Genomic DNA, 15765 nt, shown 5'->3' on the forward strand with positions numbered 1-15765 from the left:
AACCTTTTGAGCTCGGCGTGTCAGCATTTTGAAAAACCCTAACTTAACTCTGGTGCCGTGTCACATATAGAAATTTTTTGATATTTGCAACCATAGTAAAACAAAGATTTATATTTTTGATATTTATTTTATATATTTAAATGCCATTGAACAAAGAAAAATCAACCAAAAAAATGAGTTCGTGTGTCACCTCTGACACGCGTGTCATAGGTTCGCCCGCACTGGACTAGGTGGTATTTCACACAATCCTTTCTAGCCCATTGGAAGAGTGACATTTGGGATTTAGTTGGAGTATGTCATCCCCTGAATTGCTTTCTTTGCAGCCATAGAGGAAATCAAAGAGAAAATGAAGACCGTGAAACACAAAATCTTGGTGTTGTCTGGGAAAGGCGGCGTTGGGAAAAGCACGTTCAGCGCCCACCTTGCTCACGCCCTAGCGGAGGATGAAAACACGCAGGTAGGGGAAAACTGGGGAGAGGCTCCTGTCTGAGGGTTCATGATGGCTGTGGAGAACTGGTTCCTTAGACTAAGCCAAACTGGCCTCTTTGATCCTTGCAGAGAAGATGAGGAAACACGTAGCAGACAAGCAATGAAAGCTTTCATTGGATGCTCTAGTTGTGAAGATGGATAACAGGTGTACATTTCTCTTGGCATGCTGGTTATTTATTACATCAAGTTCAGATTCCCTTCTCATGATTGACCCCTTTCTGCCTTTTTCTAGGGCAGGGGTCTACAAACTATAGCTCTTGGCCCAAACGAGCCCATCTCTTGTCTTTTTATGGCCTGTGAGTTAAGAATGATTTTTACATTTATAAACGGTTGCTTTTCTTTTCTTTTCTTTTCTTTTCTTTTCTTTTCTTTTCTTTTCTTTTCTTATTATTGTTATTATTTTTGTTTTGGGGGATTTATATTTGCTTGTTTTTATTTTTACTTTTTAATCCTCACCTGAGGATATGTTGTTGTTGTTTTTCTTGATTTTTAGAGAGAGAGAAAAATATCAATGTGAGAGAGAAACATCAACAGTTGCCTCCCTATGCACGCCCCAATCAGAGATTGAACCCATGACCTAGGTATGTGCCCTGACTGGGAATTGAACCCACATTGGTGTACCAGTGATGCTCCAGTCAACTGAGCCACCTGGCCAGAGCTGTTTGTTTTTAAATGGTTGCTTTTAAATCTATATATATATAAAAGCTTAAGCGACCTTTACGACCGGTTGACCGAACAACCAGTTGACCAATTGCTATGACATGCACTGACCACGAGGGGGCAGACACTCAATGCAGGAGCTGCCCCCTGGTGGTCAGTGCGCTCCCACAGCAACCTCCCGTGGTCCCTCCCCCTGGCCGGCTGCCCCGATGGCCCTGATTGCCGGCCAGGCCAAGGAACCCTACTCATGCATGAATTCGTGTACTGGGCCTCTAGTTGTTACATAAGTGCCTACATAATATCCATAATTTTGCCCACAAAGCTTAAAATGTTTTCTGTTTGGCCCTTGAAGAAAACACTTGATGTGCTGTATATATTTCACAAAACAATAAAAAATTCATCAGACCTCAAAAAACTTGCTGACCCCTGTACTGGGCCACAAACATATGCCCAGCTACACAAATGAGCAGGAAAACTCAAAGCACCCAGTGCTGCTCTCTGGATTTCAGCCTTAATAAAAGGTATGGTGGGGCAGGGAAGAAAAAAATACTTTTTCCCAAAAGGTCAAATGGAAATTTGCAGTACCTGTGATTTTTAAAATACATTATTCATTGGGACTCATGGTAATTTTGCATTAACCTTAGAAAATGATCCCAATATTCACTTTATCATTTTATATCTAATAAAACCATGACAATTGTGTTTTTCAGTTTTGTTTTGTTTTAACACAGGTTACATTCTAAAATGACCTGTTGTTTCCAAAATGAAATTTTGCCCAAAATTCCAATGAAAGAAACCTGGACATCTCAGAACTGTAGAGTGGCGTGGGTGTCTCCAAAACCCAGCCTCCGCTGTGTTGACCCCTGAAATGAGAGATCTCGTGAGAACCTGTGAATTGGCACTGTGTGTGCTCTGGGTTAGAGAACTTGCTAGTCACTATTTCAGTTGCCAACTAAATGCTGTTTTCTCCATCAGAGCACTGTCTGGGGCCTGCAGAAGAGCTCTGTGTAATGTAGAAACAGTCTTGTTTTGTTTGTGTTGAAAGCCATTCCCTGCCATTTCAGTTCTTTCCATGGTCTTTGTGTGTACCTTCTTTCATGCATTGTTTTATTTGTGAACATTACTTTTCTAACATTTTGAATATTGAAAGTTATTTTTATATACGAGGGCTAACACTTTCACTTCAACTTTCTTTTCTTACTTGTTGACATATGTTTACTTTTGTTTGACTTTTTTAGAAAGTAAGATAGTTCTAGAGCAGTGGTTCTCAACCTTGGCTGCACATTAGAATCACCTGGGAATCTTTTTAAAATCCTGATTTCTGGGCCTTGTCCTCCGGAAATTCTGTTTCTTTGTTATGGGGTGGGGCCACAACATTAGTAACAAAGAAACAGAATTTCAGGAGGATGAGGCCCAGAAATCAGGATTTTAAAAAGATTCCCAGGTGATTCTAATGTGCAGCCAAGGTTGAGAACCACTGACCTAGAGGGACTGCAGAGGTATATTTATTATTGAAATTTCAAAACTGCCACATGTTGCCTATTATATTTTAAAACTCTAAAAGCTGGATAAATTTCAGTACTTTCTATTTGTGTGAGATAATCCATTCTACCTCAGTGAGCAATAGCACCCTAAGACCTTACTATGATAAAGGCTTTATTTCCTCCACAAAAATAAACTAAAAACAATAAAGCCCGCTACAGTGGGCAAGGGGATCAAGCCACCATTCTGATATGCCCTCAACATACAAACACGTACACACACAGTGGCCCCCAAGACACCTCACCAGTATCTAAGAACTCCAGAAATATATATATTTTTTAAGTCATTGGATTACAAAATTAGAGTTTGCGTCAGGAATTGGCAAACATTTCATGTCAAGAGCCAGATGGCAAATATTTTAGGCTTTGCCAGCCATACAGTTTCTGTAGCAACTATCCAGTCTGCCCTTAAACATGAAGGCAGCCATCAACAACCTATACACCACAAGCATGCCTGTGTTCTAATAAAACTTTATTGTTACTGAAAGTTGAATTTCACATAATTGTTCCAACATGACAAAAGTATTCTTTTTCTTTTTATTTTTCCAGACCTCTAAAAATATAACAGCCACTTTTAGCTTGTGGGCTGCACAAAAACAGGTGGCAGGCTGGAGTTGGCCCCAGGGTGTAGTTTGCTGGGCCCTGGTTTGTTTTTCAACACCAGAAGCACCTGTGCTGGCTGGGGAAGAGCTTTGCAGGACTGGAACCTTGGGCAGGGCACAGCCTTCCTGGGACAGTGAAGTGGCTGGACTACATGATCTGTGACGCTCCGTGTTCCTGTCAGTCATTAGGGCTCTGAATTCTGCCTTATCCCTCATTTCTGTTCCGATCATTTTATAACCCATGGGGCTGCTGTCATTGGCTGCACGTGGCTGACGTGGGCTTCTCTAGAATCTGGTGTCTGCCATCAAGATGTTCTCTAGGGATTTGGGGAAAAGGAGAGACAACTGGGCTTGGAGAAGGTGGCATCAGGACTGTGATGGCGACTGATGGACGGAGGAGAGGGAACCAAGGCACAGAGGTGGGACTGCCGGGGCAGACATGGAGAGGCAGGCCGTTTGGGGGACTGCTCCTGGGAAAGGGCCAAGGCTGACTGAGCCAGACCTGTGCTTTAGGAGCACCACGCGACAGCCAGCGAGTGTGTGGTTGAGTACCGTGAGAGGGCGAAGCCATGTCTCCAGGACAGGCCCCGAGGGTCCAAACTAGGGCAGGGATTGGAGCAACGGCAGGGACCAAATGAGGGCAGAGCTGGGGAGACAGAGCAGAACCTCCCACCTTTTGGAGGAGAGAGGAGTTGGAACTCTAATTGAGCATTTGGGGTGCAGTCTAGCGTGGTGGCCAGGAGCATAGGCACTAGAGCAGGGGTCCTCAAACTACGGCCCGCGGCCCACATGCGGCCCGCCGAAAGCATTTGTTTTTTTTACTTCAAAATAAGATATGTGCAGTGTGCATAGGGATTTGTTCATAGTTTTTTTTTTAAACTATAGTACGGCCCTCCAACGGTCTGAGGGACAGTGAACTGGCCCCTGTTTAAAAAGTTTGAGGACCCCTGCCCTAGAGTTACCCAGCCCCACCCACACCACTGCTGTGACCTCGGGTAGGTAAAATGGACGCAGGCTGAGTGATACAATACATGTAAACGTAAAGTGCTTAACCGGGTACCTGACATATAGTGAGTGCTCAGTAAGTGTCTTTGATAGCGATCATTATTGTTACTTTATTCCACTAACTGAAATAGGGGGGCGATGAAATTTTTGCTTCAGTGATAATGGTTTATAGCCTACCCAAACAGTGCTGAGCAGATTCAAAACATGTTTGTCAATTCGTTCTTCTATCCATTTGAGGGTCAAATTTGTAGGTCCAGTTGGCTAGCCGAGGAATCTGTTTTCTCATGGTCCAGGTTACCCGGAGCAATCGTGGCTTCTTGAAGCTGTTGGGCATATTCTTCCCAGCTCTCTGGAGGTGGGCTTTCGCCAGGCCAGTTGCAAGTAACCACTTGTGAATCAACAGCTGTTTACATAGAATGACTCTTCCATATAATTATGTTCAGAAAGCCCCACTGCACACACGTCTAGACCTTGCAGTAGACTGAAGGAAAGCACACCATCCGGTGTGGAAATAGGGCTAGATGAGCCGAATTTCTTTATGCAGCGGTGCTTTTTAAAACAGCCAGTACTTGGGGAAGTGTGTCACTTTCCAAAAGGTGCCCAGTGTGGGCATATAGTAGATGCTCAGCGTGTCTCGCAGATTACACTCCAGTCTCACACATTCCTCCCTGCCCTGAATTCAGCAGGATGGTGGGAAGCACCCTGTCCCTTTTCTAACCCTGAGCAAGGCTGTTCGTGTCTGCACTCAAGGCAGGCAGGTATCTGACAACTCGTTTGCAAAGGGCTTTGCATCAGGAGGCAGCAGAATTGGGAAGCTCCTGACCAATCACAGGCTGGGAAATGTGCAGGTTGTGGTGAAGGGAGGCGGAGGAGCCCAGCCTCTGACATCAAAAGCTCTCACGCCATCTTTCCACCACAAGTCGCCAGCTTCCCTAAATCACCACTTCATCATCTTGCTTTGTGCTCTAAAAGATGAACTTGACCATTAAAAGGTCTACACTAGGTGCTTTAGGCCTGTTGAGTTTTTAGGCCCATCTGTGGGGTTTGTACACTCTAAAGCTAGAAGGGCCCTAACAGTCTCGCTAAACACTTGTTTCACAGCTCAGCAGCTCAGACGGACGGGGCTGGGAGAGGAGCAGCAATGTGTATGAGGTGACAGCCAGCGCCAAGTTAGGACTAGACCCCACTTCCCATGACCTCTTCTTTTTTGTGTTTAATTTTCCTTTATTTTTCTTAAAGCCCCTAAGATCTGTGGCTTCCAGGAAGCATCAGAGAAACGGAAGTGCCATTTCAGTACACTTTGTAAAGCAGAACCTAGACACACACACCACTGCCAACACCCCAGCGGCTCCACACACCCGACCGTGACGGCCTAGCCTCCTCCGTACCTGGGGGCTGAGACGGGGCTTTAAGGTGCTTTTCTCCTGTGGCTCAGTGGCACAGAGCGCGGACATAAGGAGCCCCCACACTGGGCACAGCCCTGGCCCAAGTGGCCACCTCTTAGGGGGAAGTTTGGATCCTGACCACTGTACCGCTTTGTGGGTGGGAGAGGTGTGGCAAGGCTTCCTCTTCCCCTCAGGCTTCCAGCACCTTCCGCAGAGGCCCTGGTGCGAATGACCAGGCACGTTTCTCTCAGCGAGGGTTCTGTGGCTTAACTTGAGCAGAAAGTGAATGAATTGGATGGATACTGAGGATAGTGAGGATAGGGACAGGATCGACGGGAGGTTTGGAAGGGACAGGACCACTGGAGATCTGGACAGCATGGACGTGACCTGCCACGGGAGTGAGTGCAAGCAGTCTGTTCTTGTGTCCTTGCATAATTGCACTCATGATTCACTCCCTTGGCTGTGGGGAGTTTCGTGCCTCAAAAGGAAACATTAAATTGTTCCCAGAAGAACATGGCTACTGTGCTGGAAACTGAAGAGAATTGATGCAAGTCTCTATTAGGGGGTGGTGACAGTATGATTTCTTAAAGCGTGAGGTTGTGATGTAAAATGTCTGTGGATCATGAACACACATCAGTCCCCAAGTGTCGGGACCTAGGAAGTCAGGCAAGGTCGGGTTGTCAAGTTGTGTCATTCTGTTGCACTCCTTGCGTAGTCCAGCAGAGGGCGCCTGGGGTAACCGGCTGATGTGTATGAAAAGCTTTCCTACCCAGGGTCTGAGCAGGTGAGGAAGTCGGAGGTTGGTGTTTGTTGAGAGCCTTGAAGAAGGAAGCAAGAAGCGAATTTGGGGCAAGTTAAAAAGTTACCCAGAGATGCTGCACTTTGCATGCAGCACATTAGAGGTTTCCAGATGAATATTAGCCGCCTTTCAGAGTTCCCGAAGGCCGGTTCAGACCTCATCCAACTCAGGGAAAGCAGGGCGTTTGGCGTGGAAGGAGTCATCCCCGGCTCTGCTTACCACTAGCAAAGAGGTTTCCTAGCTTTCCTTCTTCTTTTCAGTTTCTTTTCTGGAAGCTAGCCTTCGGGATCACAGGGCAGCGGGGTTTGGTCAGAGCTCAACTCCTTGCCAGGCCCCCTGGGGTAGTGGAGAGAGCCCTGGCTTTGGGGTCAGAGACCTTGATTTATGTCCCAGCTCTGTCCTGGCTCACTGAACAGGTCACGGCGCCCCCGAACCTTAGTTTCCTCTTCTCTAACGCAGAGATAATGATACCCACCCCCAGGCACATGGTTAGGGCCAAGTAAACAGTGCCAAGGCCTGAATTTCCACGTGACCTGACACCCAGGTCCATAGGAGCACCTCGAGCCAGGTCAGTCTGGGCGGGAGGGAGGGAGTCCGTGCTGACGCACTTTGCCAAGATCTCTTTGGGAGTCTTGACTGTGTCTGTGGCTGGAAGATAGTGCTGTAACTCTTCCTCGTGAGGTTCTACTTGGTCCATGTTTGACCCAGTTTCTTTCCTCTTCTCCCCTCCCTCTTTTTCCTCTAACCCGATTCCCCTCCCAACTGTGTGTCTGCAGGATTGTACTTTCAGTCATGCCACAGCTCTGGTCTCTTCTTGTTCCCCAGGTTGCTCTTCTAGACATCGATATATGTGGGCCGTCCATTCCAAAGATAATGGGATTGGAAGGAGAACAGGTAAGAGGTGTGTTATAAAATGCAGTGGAGTGGCCTCTTACAGCAAACTACTGTGCTGAGCTCCTTAGCCTAAACAGGATTAGCACAGCCCTTGCGTTTTTACACGGACATGATAAAACCAGATAAATGTTTGCTAATCCATCTGTCTACTTCAATAATAACTGTGAATTGAGGCGGGGTGGGGGTGGGGGGGATTATTTATAAAGTTCATCTAAACCATTAAAGAAGTGTTGGTTTCGATGCCTTCTCAGAGGGGAAGGGAAACAGCAAGTAAAATGCAGAAGTAAGACACGGAAGCTTAGCTGACTGGGAAAGCCAGACCAGAGTTGGCTGAGGGCTTGTACCCTGGAAGCAAGGGAATATTTCTGCCCTGTGGTTACCTCTGGGGAACTGAGACTATGAAGTGGGAGAGTGACGTGGGGGTGGGGGGGCAGGGGGCGGGGCAGGGCCACAATGGTCTGAGCAGGTGCTAGCCTCTCCCTTCTGAGCTGCGAGAAGCAGTCCCAGGAAGGCTTCCCCCGCCCTGGGCAGTGCCTGGAATCTGGCTGGAGGGCTGGGCTGGGCTGGGCTGGGCTGGGCTGGGAGTGTCCAGAATGGTTCAGTCTTATGTAAGTGCTGGCACTGTTCTGTGTGCTGGGACCCAGTGGTGAGCAAGGCAGATACAGACCCTGGCTCTCATGGGAGGGACAGACGATAGATAATAGAAAACTACAGCAGGGTGAGGCAGCAGACAGCATAGAGCAGGGCAGGCACGGGAGCTGCTCTTTGGGAAGGTTTATTTTTTTATTGGATAAGTAGGAATGAGTTTATTTTTTTATGTATATACTATTATATGTATCTATTATTTTATATGTATATTATTATATGTATATATTATTTTTAGAGAGAGGGGATGGAAGAGGGAAAGAGAGAGAGAGAGAAACATTGATGTGAGAGTGAAACATCAGTTGGCTGCCTCCTGCACACCCTCTGCCGGGGAGCAAGCCTGCAACCCCAGTATGTGCCCTGACCAGGCATTGAACCAGCAACTTTTCAGTGCACAGGATGACACTCCAACCGACTGAGCCACACCAGCCAGGGCACAAATGGTTTTGTTGTGTTGTTGTTGTTTTAATGAGACTTCCAAGCTAGACACAAAAGACCACATGTCACATGATTGCACTTCTATGACTGAAACAGGCAGCGTGCAGAGACAGAGTAGATCTGTGGTCACCTAGTTCTGGAGGGAAGTGTCAGGATTGGGGGTGACGGGAGAGGTGCAGGGTGTCCTCTAGGGTTGATTGTGGTGGTGGATGTACGATCATGTGACTATCCTGAAAGCCACTGAACTCTGCACTTCCAGAAGGTGCATTGTACGCTGTGTGACTGATGTCTCCATAGAGCTGTTTTAGAAAGCAAGACTTCATTAAGGAAAGCAGACTTTCCGTGTTGGCTCCTGCGCTGCTCTGATTTCTAAGATTGACATGTCATTGGGCGTTGCATAAGTTCTAGCTTCGGAACAGGTGGTGCGAAGTTGAGCCCTGGCTATTGATGAGCACCCGTGACGAAGAGTCCATCGTGACGTCCCCCAGGGAGCCTCTCCCTGACACCTTCCTCCCAGTGCTTGCTCCCTGGGGACAGCAGGCCCCAGCGAAGCTCAGGCCACGGGCAGGGCGGTGCTGTGTCACCTGGCTCACTCACAGTACTTTCTTCACTTCTGGACTTGGAGGGGCACCCCCGCTGCTCCACAGTTACTGCACTTTCTCAGTAACCCACAGGCAATTTCTGTCACTCTTTGAAAATACCTCGGACCCGAAATTATATTTGACTTGGGTAACTGGTTCCCTGACTAGATGTTATCTAAGCAGTTTCAAAACAGCCCAATTTGACAGGGGAAAGGATATTGAATTATCACTTTCATTAACCAGCACCCCCCCCCCCCCAGCTGTTCACTTCCTATTAAGCATTACGTAGTGGCATTTTAGATTAGTTCTATTTTGTAAAATTGTCTTCATGCCGTGCAAAATGTGTCTGTATGAAGGGTGACCAGGGCGCCGGACTCACAAGTGACTCGATGCCTGTGTTCACACAGGTGCACCAGAGTGGCTCGGGCTGGTCTCCAGTGGTGAGTGCTCACGTTTTTGCCTTATTTTCAATGGAGTGGAGTTGGGCCATGTATGCATAGTGGGTATGCGGTGGCTGGCGACACTGTTCTCAGCCCGCCTGCGCATCAGTCAGCAAGCATGTACCCGGGCACGTTTCTAGCGCAAACCTCCATGAAGACCAGGGCTTGGCAGACGGCTTCTGTCGAGTCAGACAGTGGCCATTTTCTGTTTGTGGGCCATACCCTCTCCATCACTGTAGCTCACAAGCAGGAATATGTAAATGAATGACCATGGCTGTATTCCAGTGAAAGTTCATGTACAAAAGCAGCTGTGGGCCCGGTGTGGCCCAGGGGCCACAGTCCAGCCCAGGCTCAGCCAGTTGAGGGCATGATGCTCATTTATTTCAGCCAAGTCGCCTGTCGTTGTGGCAGAGGGCCAATGATACCTCTTTCCATCCCACCATACGGTACCCTTTTCCCCCACAGAATGATTTGAGGGTTCAAAGAGTGCATGTACTCACAGATCACAGTAATATTACCCCCAAAGGGTTTTTTCAGCCAGACGAGACATAGGGAAGTGCCTTGTGCTGTGGCTTTAAGTAAAATGTCTCTTGCCTCATCCTCTCCAGTTCCTGGAAGACAACCTGGGGGTGATGTCAGTGGGTTTCTTACTCAGCAGCCCCGACGACGCTGTCATCTGGAGAGGACCCAAGAAGAACGGTTTGTGCCCCGCTCTGTCTGTCTGTCGCTCTCCCAGGCAGGACTGCTCGGCTCCCCTGCGCCCTGCTGTGGGGACGCCGCGGCAGGATTTGTGAGCGTCCGTTGCCTCTGTCGTCACTGGTTGAAGAAATACCAGTTTTTGTTTTACAGTCTTTATTATCTATTGTGGTTTTTTTTTCTCCTGAAAACCTATATAACCCTGAAATTATCCATATTTATTGTGGTTTAGTAGTGGCTTATTTGTGTCAGAGAGAGAAGTGTCTGAACTGAAATCGATACCAGCTTGAGTGGGCACTGAGGCTTAGGCAGAGTTCTCAAACTTGGCCCGGGGACAGGGGGGGGGGCCATAGTAGTGAGGGGAGGGGTGGACGGTGCTCCACACCAGGGATGTCAGGGGCAGCCTGGCCTCTGCGCTGGATGCCAGCAGCACCCCCTCCCTCGGCGTGGCAGCCACCCATGTCTCCAGACGTTGCCAGATGCCATGGCTGAGAGTCTGCGTGTGAGGGTCACAGGCTGTTTCTGTGGAGCCCCCAGCCCAGCCTGGGGAAAGGGAGGCCTGGCCTGAGTGCGGTCCCTCCTCTCAGGCATGATCAAGCAGTTCCTCCGCGATGTGGACTGGGGAGAGGTCGACTACCTCATCGTGGACACCCCCCCTGGGACGTCGGACGAGCACCTCTCGGTCGTCCAGTACCTGGCCGCCGCGCACATCGATGGCGCCGTGATCATCACCACCCCTCAGGTGACCGAGTGCGGAGGGAGCTGGGTGGGGACTGCGCCGCCAGAAGCTCTCTTCCTCGCAGGCCCCGAGACCCTGGTCTGCCAAGGGCCCTTCGGGACGAGCAGCCCTGCTTTGTCTCTGCAGAAACCCCGTTTATGTTTGGTCCGGGCATTTGCGTTTGACAAATAAGCATTCCACAGTTGGGTTTTTTTGGTCCAGCAGTGGTTCAAAATTGCCTTTTAATTTCCTCTCACAAAGCCAGCGAGAGCGATGGTGCTTTACAATTCAGATGGTCCGCCATGGTCACCTCACCCTTACCACGCTCATGCATCAAGCCCGCAGTCTGCAGGGCCCCCTCACTCGCATTGCAGGACAGTTTGGAACTCTCCCCAGTTTTCCACGGCACCAGCCCGGGTGTAGGCGGGGATTTCTGGGGAAGCTGCTGTGGGTCTTGTCAGATCCTCATGTACCAGTCACAGAGGCTGTGCCACCGGGCTCTGAGGAACCCCCGCTGGGTAAGTCCGGAGGCAGTGAATGCATCAGGCCTGGGCTGTGCTTTATCATTGCCGCTGATCTTAAGGGTCCCAGGAAACCAACAGCTGGTTCTCTTCAGTTATGCTTCTCACAGTATTCTTCCCCACTCCTGAGGAAGCAGGATAACGAGGCTTGGTCTGCCTCTGAATCAGGCAGCCCGGCCCCATCCTTCACCAGCCCTCACTGAGCAGTCACTACATGCAGGCCCTGGGCCGGGCACCAGGGCAGTGAAACATACCGGTTCCCCTCATGGCCCATGCAGTCACTGGGGAATGTGGGCGCTGTACATACGGGCACACGCAGGATGCTGTCCGTGGTGTGACAGGATTCATGTCTTCGGATCACTCTGGTTCCCTGTGCAGAGAGATGTCGGGGGCATAAGGAGCAAGACACCACTTGGGTGGCTAGAGGCCACCTGGGCACTGGCCTGGGTGGAGGTGGAGAGAAGATGGATTGTTCCCAATGTGATTACTAGAAGGAAACAGTCTGGCTGGAATGCACCACCCGGGATGTTGATGGTGGGGAAGGTTTACCGTGTGTGGAGGCAAAGGGCCTGTGAGAAGTCCCTGTACTTCCTGCTCAGGTTTGCTGTGAACATAAAGCTGCTCTAAAAAGAAAGTCTATTAGCAAAAGTCTAGTTGGCCCAAAGATGGCTTCTCCTGCCACATTTGTTGTGAATGGAAACATGGAGTCCCTGAGGGATCAAGAAGAGGAGACGGACCAACAGGTGCTGGCCCTTCCCCGGGAAGCCATGGGGAGCAGGCACGCACCACGTGTGCCCTTTGTATAGAGCCTGTCTGGACAATGTCACTTCGGGCTGTGGACACCCACTTTCTCAGAGCCCTTCACATCGGGCACCGCAGGCTTTGAATTACAGGACACCACGGAGAGAACCAGAGGCGCAACGAGATGCACAGTCAGAGCCGGTTTACGCTCCAGCTACATGCCTGCACCCCAGCCTCACAGAGGCCTAGAGCCCAATGTGTGCCTCTGGAGAGTAGATGACTCGAGCTGTGACCCTTCGGGAGCCGTGACTGTCAGTCACACCTTAGGTGCTAAGGAGTAGCCATACTTGAGGACATGTGTCTGCAACAACATTAACCGGGGAACGGGGGTGGGGGGGTTGGGGGGTACTAAGCAATGATCATACTCAGTACTCACACCGTGAAATATACATGCAGAGTTCAGAAGTGAATTTGAAGTGATCCAAAGATCTTATTTTCTTTCTGTCCACAAAGTTGTTTGTCTTCACAATAATCTAGATCAGAGGTCAGCAAACCTTTTCTGTGAAGGCCCAGAGAGTACATATTTTAGCCTTTGGGGATCATGTGGTCCTTGTCGTAGCCACTCAGCTGGTCCATGTAGGGTGGGAGCTACTGGAGATGGTATGTAAAGCACGGGCATGGCTGGGTTTCGGAAGAACTTGACAGACAGGCAGCCAGCCAGGATTCGCCACAGGCCTAGTTCCCCAACCCCTGAATGAAAAATGGTGCGCCCTTTGGCTCAGCATAGTATGTTGAAAAGAAAGTAAACATTGGGACATGCTAGTTGGGGGCGGAGGAGGGCGGAGGGGGCTACATGGTGATGGAAGGAGACCTGACTTGGGGTCGTGAACACAATACAGTGTAGAGAAGTTGTGTTGCGGAATTGCACGCCTGAACCTGTATAATTTTGTTAACTAGTGTCACTTCAATAAATCCAATAAAAAGGAAAAAAGAGAGATGCTAAAAGGTCACTTTTCCGTAGGTTCATTATATATTTGATGCTTGGCCGTGCGGGTTCATCCTTCCTGGGTTTTGTGGGGAATGAATAGTGCCTGGGACAGGGCTTAGCACGTGGTCGGCACTAAGTACTCATTGCATAAATGGCTCACTCCCTAAGCTCTCTGAGGGCGAGCCCCTGCACTGCGGCACCCACATTCCCTGGCTTGTCCTTTGACTTTGAAACAACTGGTCTTTTGAACCGTGATAGGAGGTGTCCCTGCAGGATGTCCGGAAAGAAATCAGCTTCTGCCACAAGGTGAAGCTGCCCGTCATCGGGGTGGTAGAGAACATGAGCGGCTTCGTCTGCCCCAAGTGCAAGGTGAGTGCTGACCAGCCCGTCCGCGGGTCTCCGTGAAACCCGATGCTTTCCCGTTGTTTCCAGAGGTGGGATCACAGTGACAATGCTGCACCGCTGGCTGAATGAAAAGTCTTGGTAGTTAGTGTTTCACGTTCAGAAGGGACGTTTTTGAAAACTTCCTTTAAAATGTGGTCCAGTCTTGTGATCCTGAAACAAAGTCATGATTCTCCCCCCATTTACTTTGCCTCACAGAAAGAGTCTCAGATATTCCCGCCCACAACGGGGGGTGCAGAGGCCATGTGCCAGGACCTGAAGATACCGCTCCTCGGCAAAGTGCCTCTGGACCCGCACATAGGTGGGTGAGTCTCCACGCCCGGTTCCGTTGCTCAGTGGGGCCTTCATACACCGGGGCCCGGCCCCTGGACCACCTCCGGGAGCTCCCCCTGCAGCGGAGAGAGGCAGTGAACCAGGGGGGCAGGTGGCCAGGGGAGCAGGCAGACCTCAGGTAGCAGGGCTGGTTGAGGTGGGGCTGGAAGAGTGGAGGAGAGATTGGTCAGGGCGATGCCGGTGCAGGGAGGGCACTAGGAAATGAACAAGGGTCCCTTAGGGGACAGTTCTGGGACCTGTGCTTCCCAGACCTGGTTCTGCTGCCGTGAACTCCGGTGGGCTTCCCGAGCTGCTTCCACGCATTCCCACGGGAGCTCCACCTCTGTGCCCCTCACCCGGGCTCCTCCCCAGCTCGGGTTTCCCTGTCCCACGGGGGAGTCGAGGAAATGACAGTTCCAGGTTGGCCTCACCAGGGCCCACTGAGATTGGGGAGCAGCTGTGGGTGGGAAATCACTGAGCCTGCTTCTCCATTGGTGCTCAGCATCTGGGGGCAGGGGCAGGGGCAGAAACGCCGACCGCAGGGGTCTATGCAGGAATGGGGGTGGGCAGACAGGTAGAGGAGGCAAGAAGGCCTCGCGCCCACTGGGGCAGGCCCCCTGCATTTGCTCGCCGGGACACGGGGTTGACATGAGGTCCTACAGGCAACCTGCGTATCCACAGGAGGACACCGGGGTGGACAGTCTTATGAAAGATTCACAGACAGGTTGATGCCGATGTGGAATGACCTTCCGGATGCGAGTATACATGGAAAAAGCAGTGGGCAGAGCATGTGTATCATACACTGCCATTCATTTTTTTAAAGTATATGGGTGCGCGTGCATATATGTGCCACGTATATATGCACATACAGTTTCTAGAAAGACATCTGAAACACTGATAGCCTCATCTTTTATGGTACGTTTTGTATCCCATACTTTTCCTCCATGTGCATTCATTATCTTTTTACTCAAAAGAACTAATTAATCTTTGAAAACTCAGTCCCTGGGCCCACCCAGGAGCTGCTGAATCGGTCCTGTGTGGGGCCCTGGAACCTGCATTGCCACACCACCCAGATGAATTGTAGGCACACACACGGAACACCCTGGGCCAGGGAGGGCCCCTGTGGATGGAGGGAGGCAGGGGTCCTCTGAGGCCCCGCCATTCTTTCTTGGCGTCGTTCCTTACGAATGCAGCAGGTTCAGGAGCTTCCTAATGCCACAGGCACAGAAAGAGCCCCAAGGCCATGTTGCCACTTGGTTTTCTTCAGGGATTTAATTCCCTTTCATTTGTTTCTATAAGGGAAGAGTTGTGATGAAGGACGGTCTTTTTTGGTTGACGCGCCGGATTCACCAGCTACGGTAGCCTACAGAAGCATCATTCAAAGTAAGTGTTTACGTGAGCCCTGTGAATCCAGATGGCTGTGGGGCCAGGAGGTGACATAAATGAGCAGAGTGGGCTGGGTGTGAGGAGACCCTTTAGGATCATAAGTGGTCACTGCCTCGCAGCCTCGGCTGGGCATTCAGGCCAGTGGGGTGGGGTCTGGGATGACCTGGAGAGCACCTCCCTCAACCCAGGGACCGGGAGTCTCTGAGAAACCTGTCAGGACGTCAATATTGTGGGCTAAGTCATAGTGTAAAAGACACAGTGAGGGTGGATTTTACGGCATAGAAAATGCGTCTCGGTAAAGCTGTCCAAAGAAAATTAAGAAGAAAAGACACAAAGCCTAGTGAGCCACAGCAAACTCACGTGCAGCTCCAGTTCCCAACTGGCGGCCAACTACAGTCTGGTTTGTGCGGGGCTTTCTGCCCAGTGAAGTGGTGTTGGGGAAGTAACATCACTCCCGGGCTCTGAAGAATGAACCGAGGACGGGCCTCCAGCGTGGTTCTCACCGCGATGGGCAGTGTGTGG

The 15765-nt window shown here is 50.1% G+C and overlaps 1 protein-coding gene across 5 annotated transcripts in view; it reads left to right on the forward strand.

Moving 5' to 3' along the window:
* Window positions 1–15765, forward strand: part of NUBP1 (NUBP iron-sulfur cluster assembly factor 1, cytosolic) — a 32633-nt gene that overhangs the window by 2619 nt on the left and 14249 nt on the right. For 3 of the 5 annotated variants that reach the window (XR_009452551.1, XM_059693151.1, XM_059693150.1), the window contains exons 3-10: window positions 324–457; window positions 7307–7375; window positions 9447–9479; window positions 10088–10178; window positions 10763–10917; window positions 13402–13512; window positions 13744–13846; window positions 15157–15240. Coding sequence is in view for 2 of the 5 variants with exons in the window: in XM_059693151.1 (XP_059549134.1) it covers window positions 324–457; window positions 7307–7375; window positions 9447–9479; window positions 10088–10178; window positions 10763–10917; window positions 13402–13512; window positions 13744–13846; window positions 15157–15240 (780 nt within the window). In the remaining 3 variants the exon portion in view is untranslated. Of the gene's footprint in view, window positions 1–323; window positions 458–7306; window positions 7376–9446; window positions 9480–10087; window positions 10179–10762; window positions 10918–13401; window positions 13513–13743; window positions 13851–15156; window positions 15241–15765 lie in introns of all 5 variants that reach the window. The other 2 variants (XR_009452553.1, XR_009452552.1) reach the window with 1 other exon arrangement.

Source organism: Myotis daubentonii, chromosome 4, assembly GCF_963259705.1.
Source record: "Myotis daubentonii chromosome 4, mMyoDau2.1, whole genome shotgun sequence".
NCBI lineage: Eukaryota > Metazoa > Chordata > Mammalia > Chiroptera > Vespertilionidae > Myotis > Myotis daubentonii.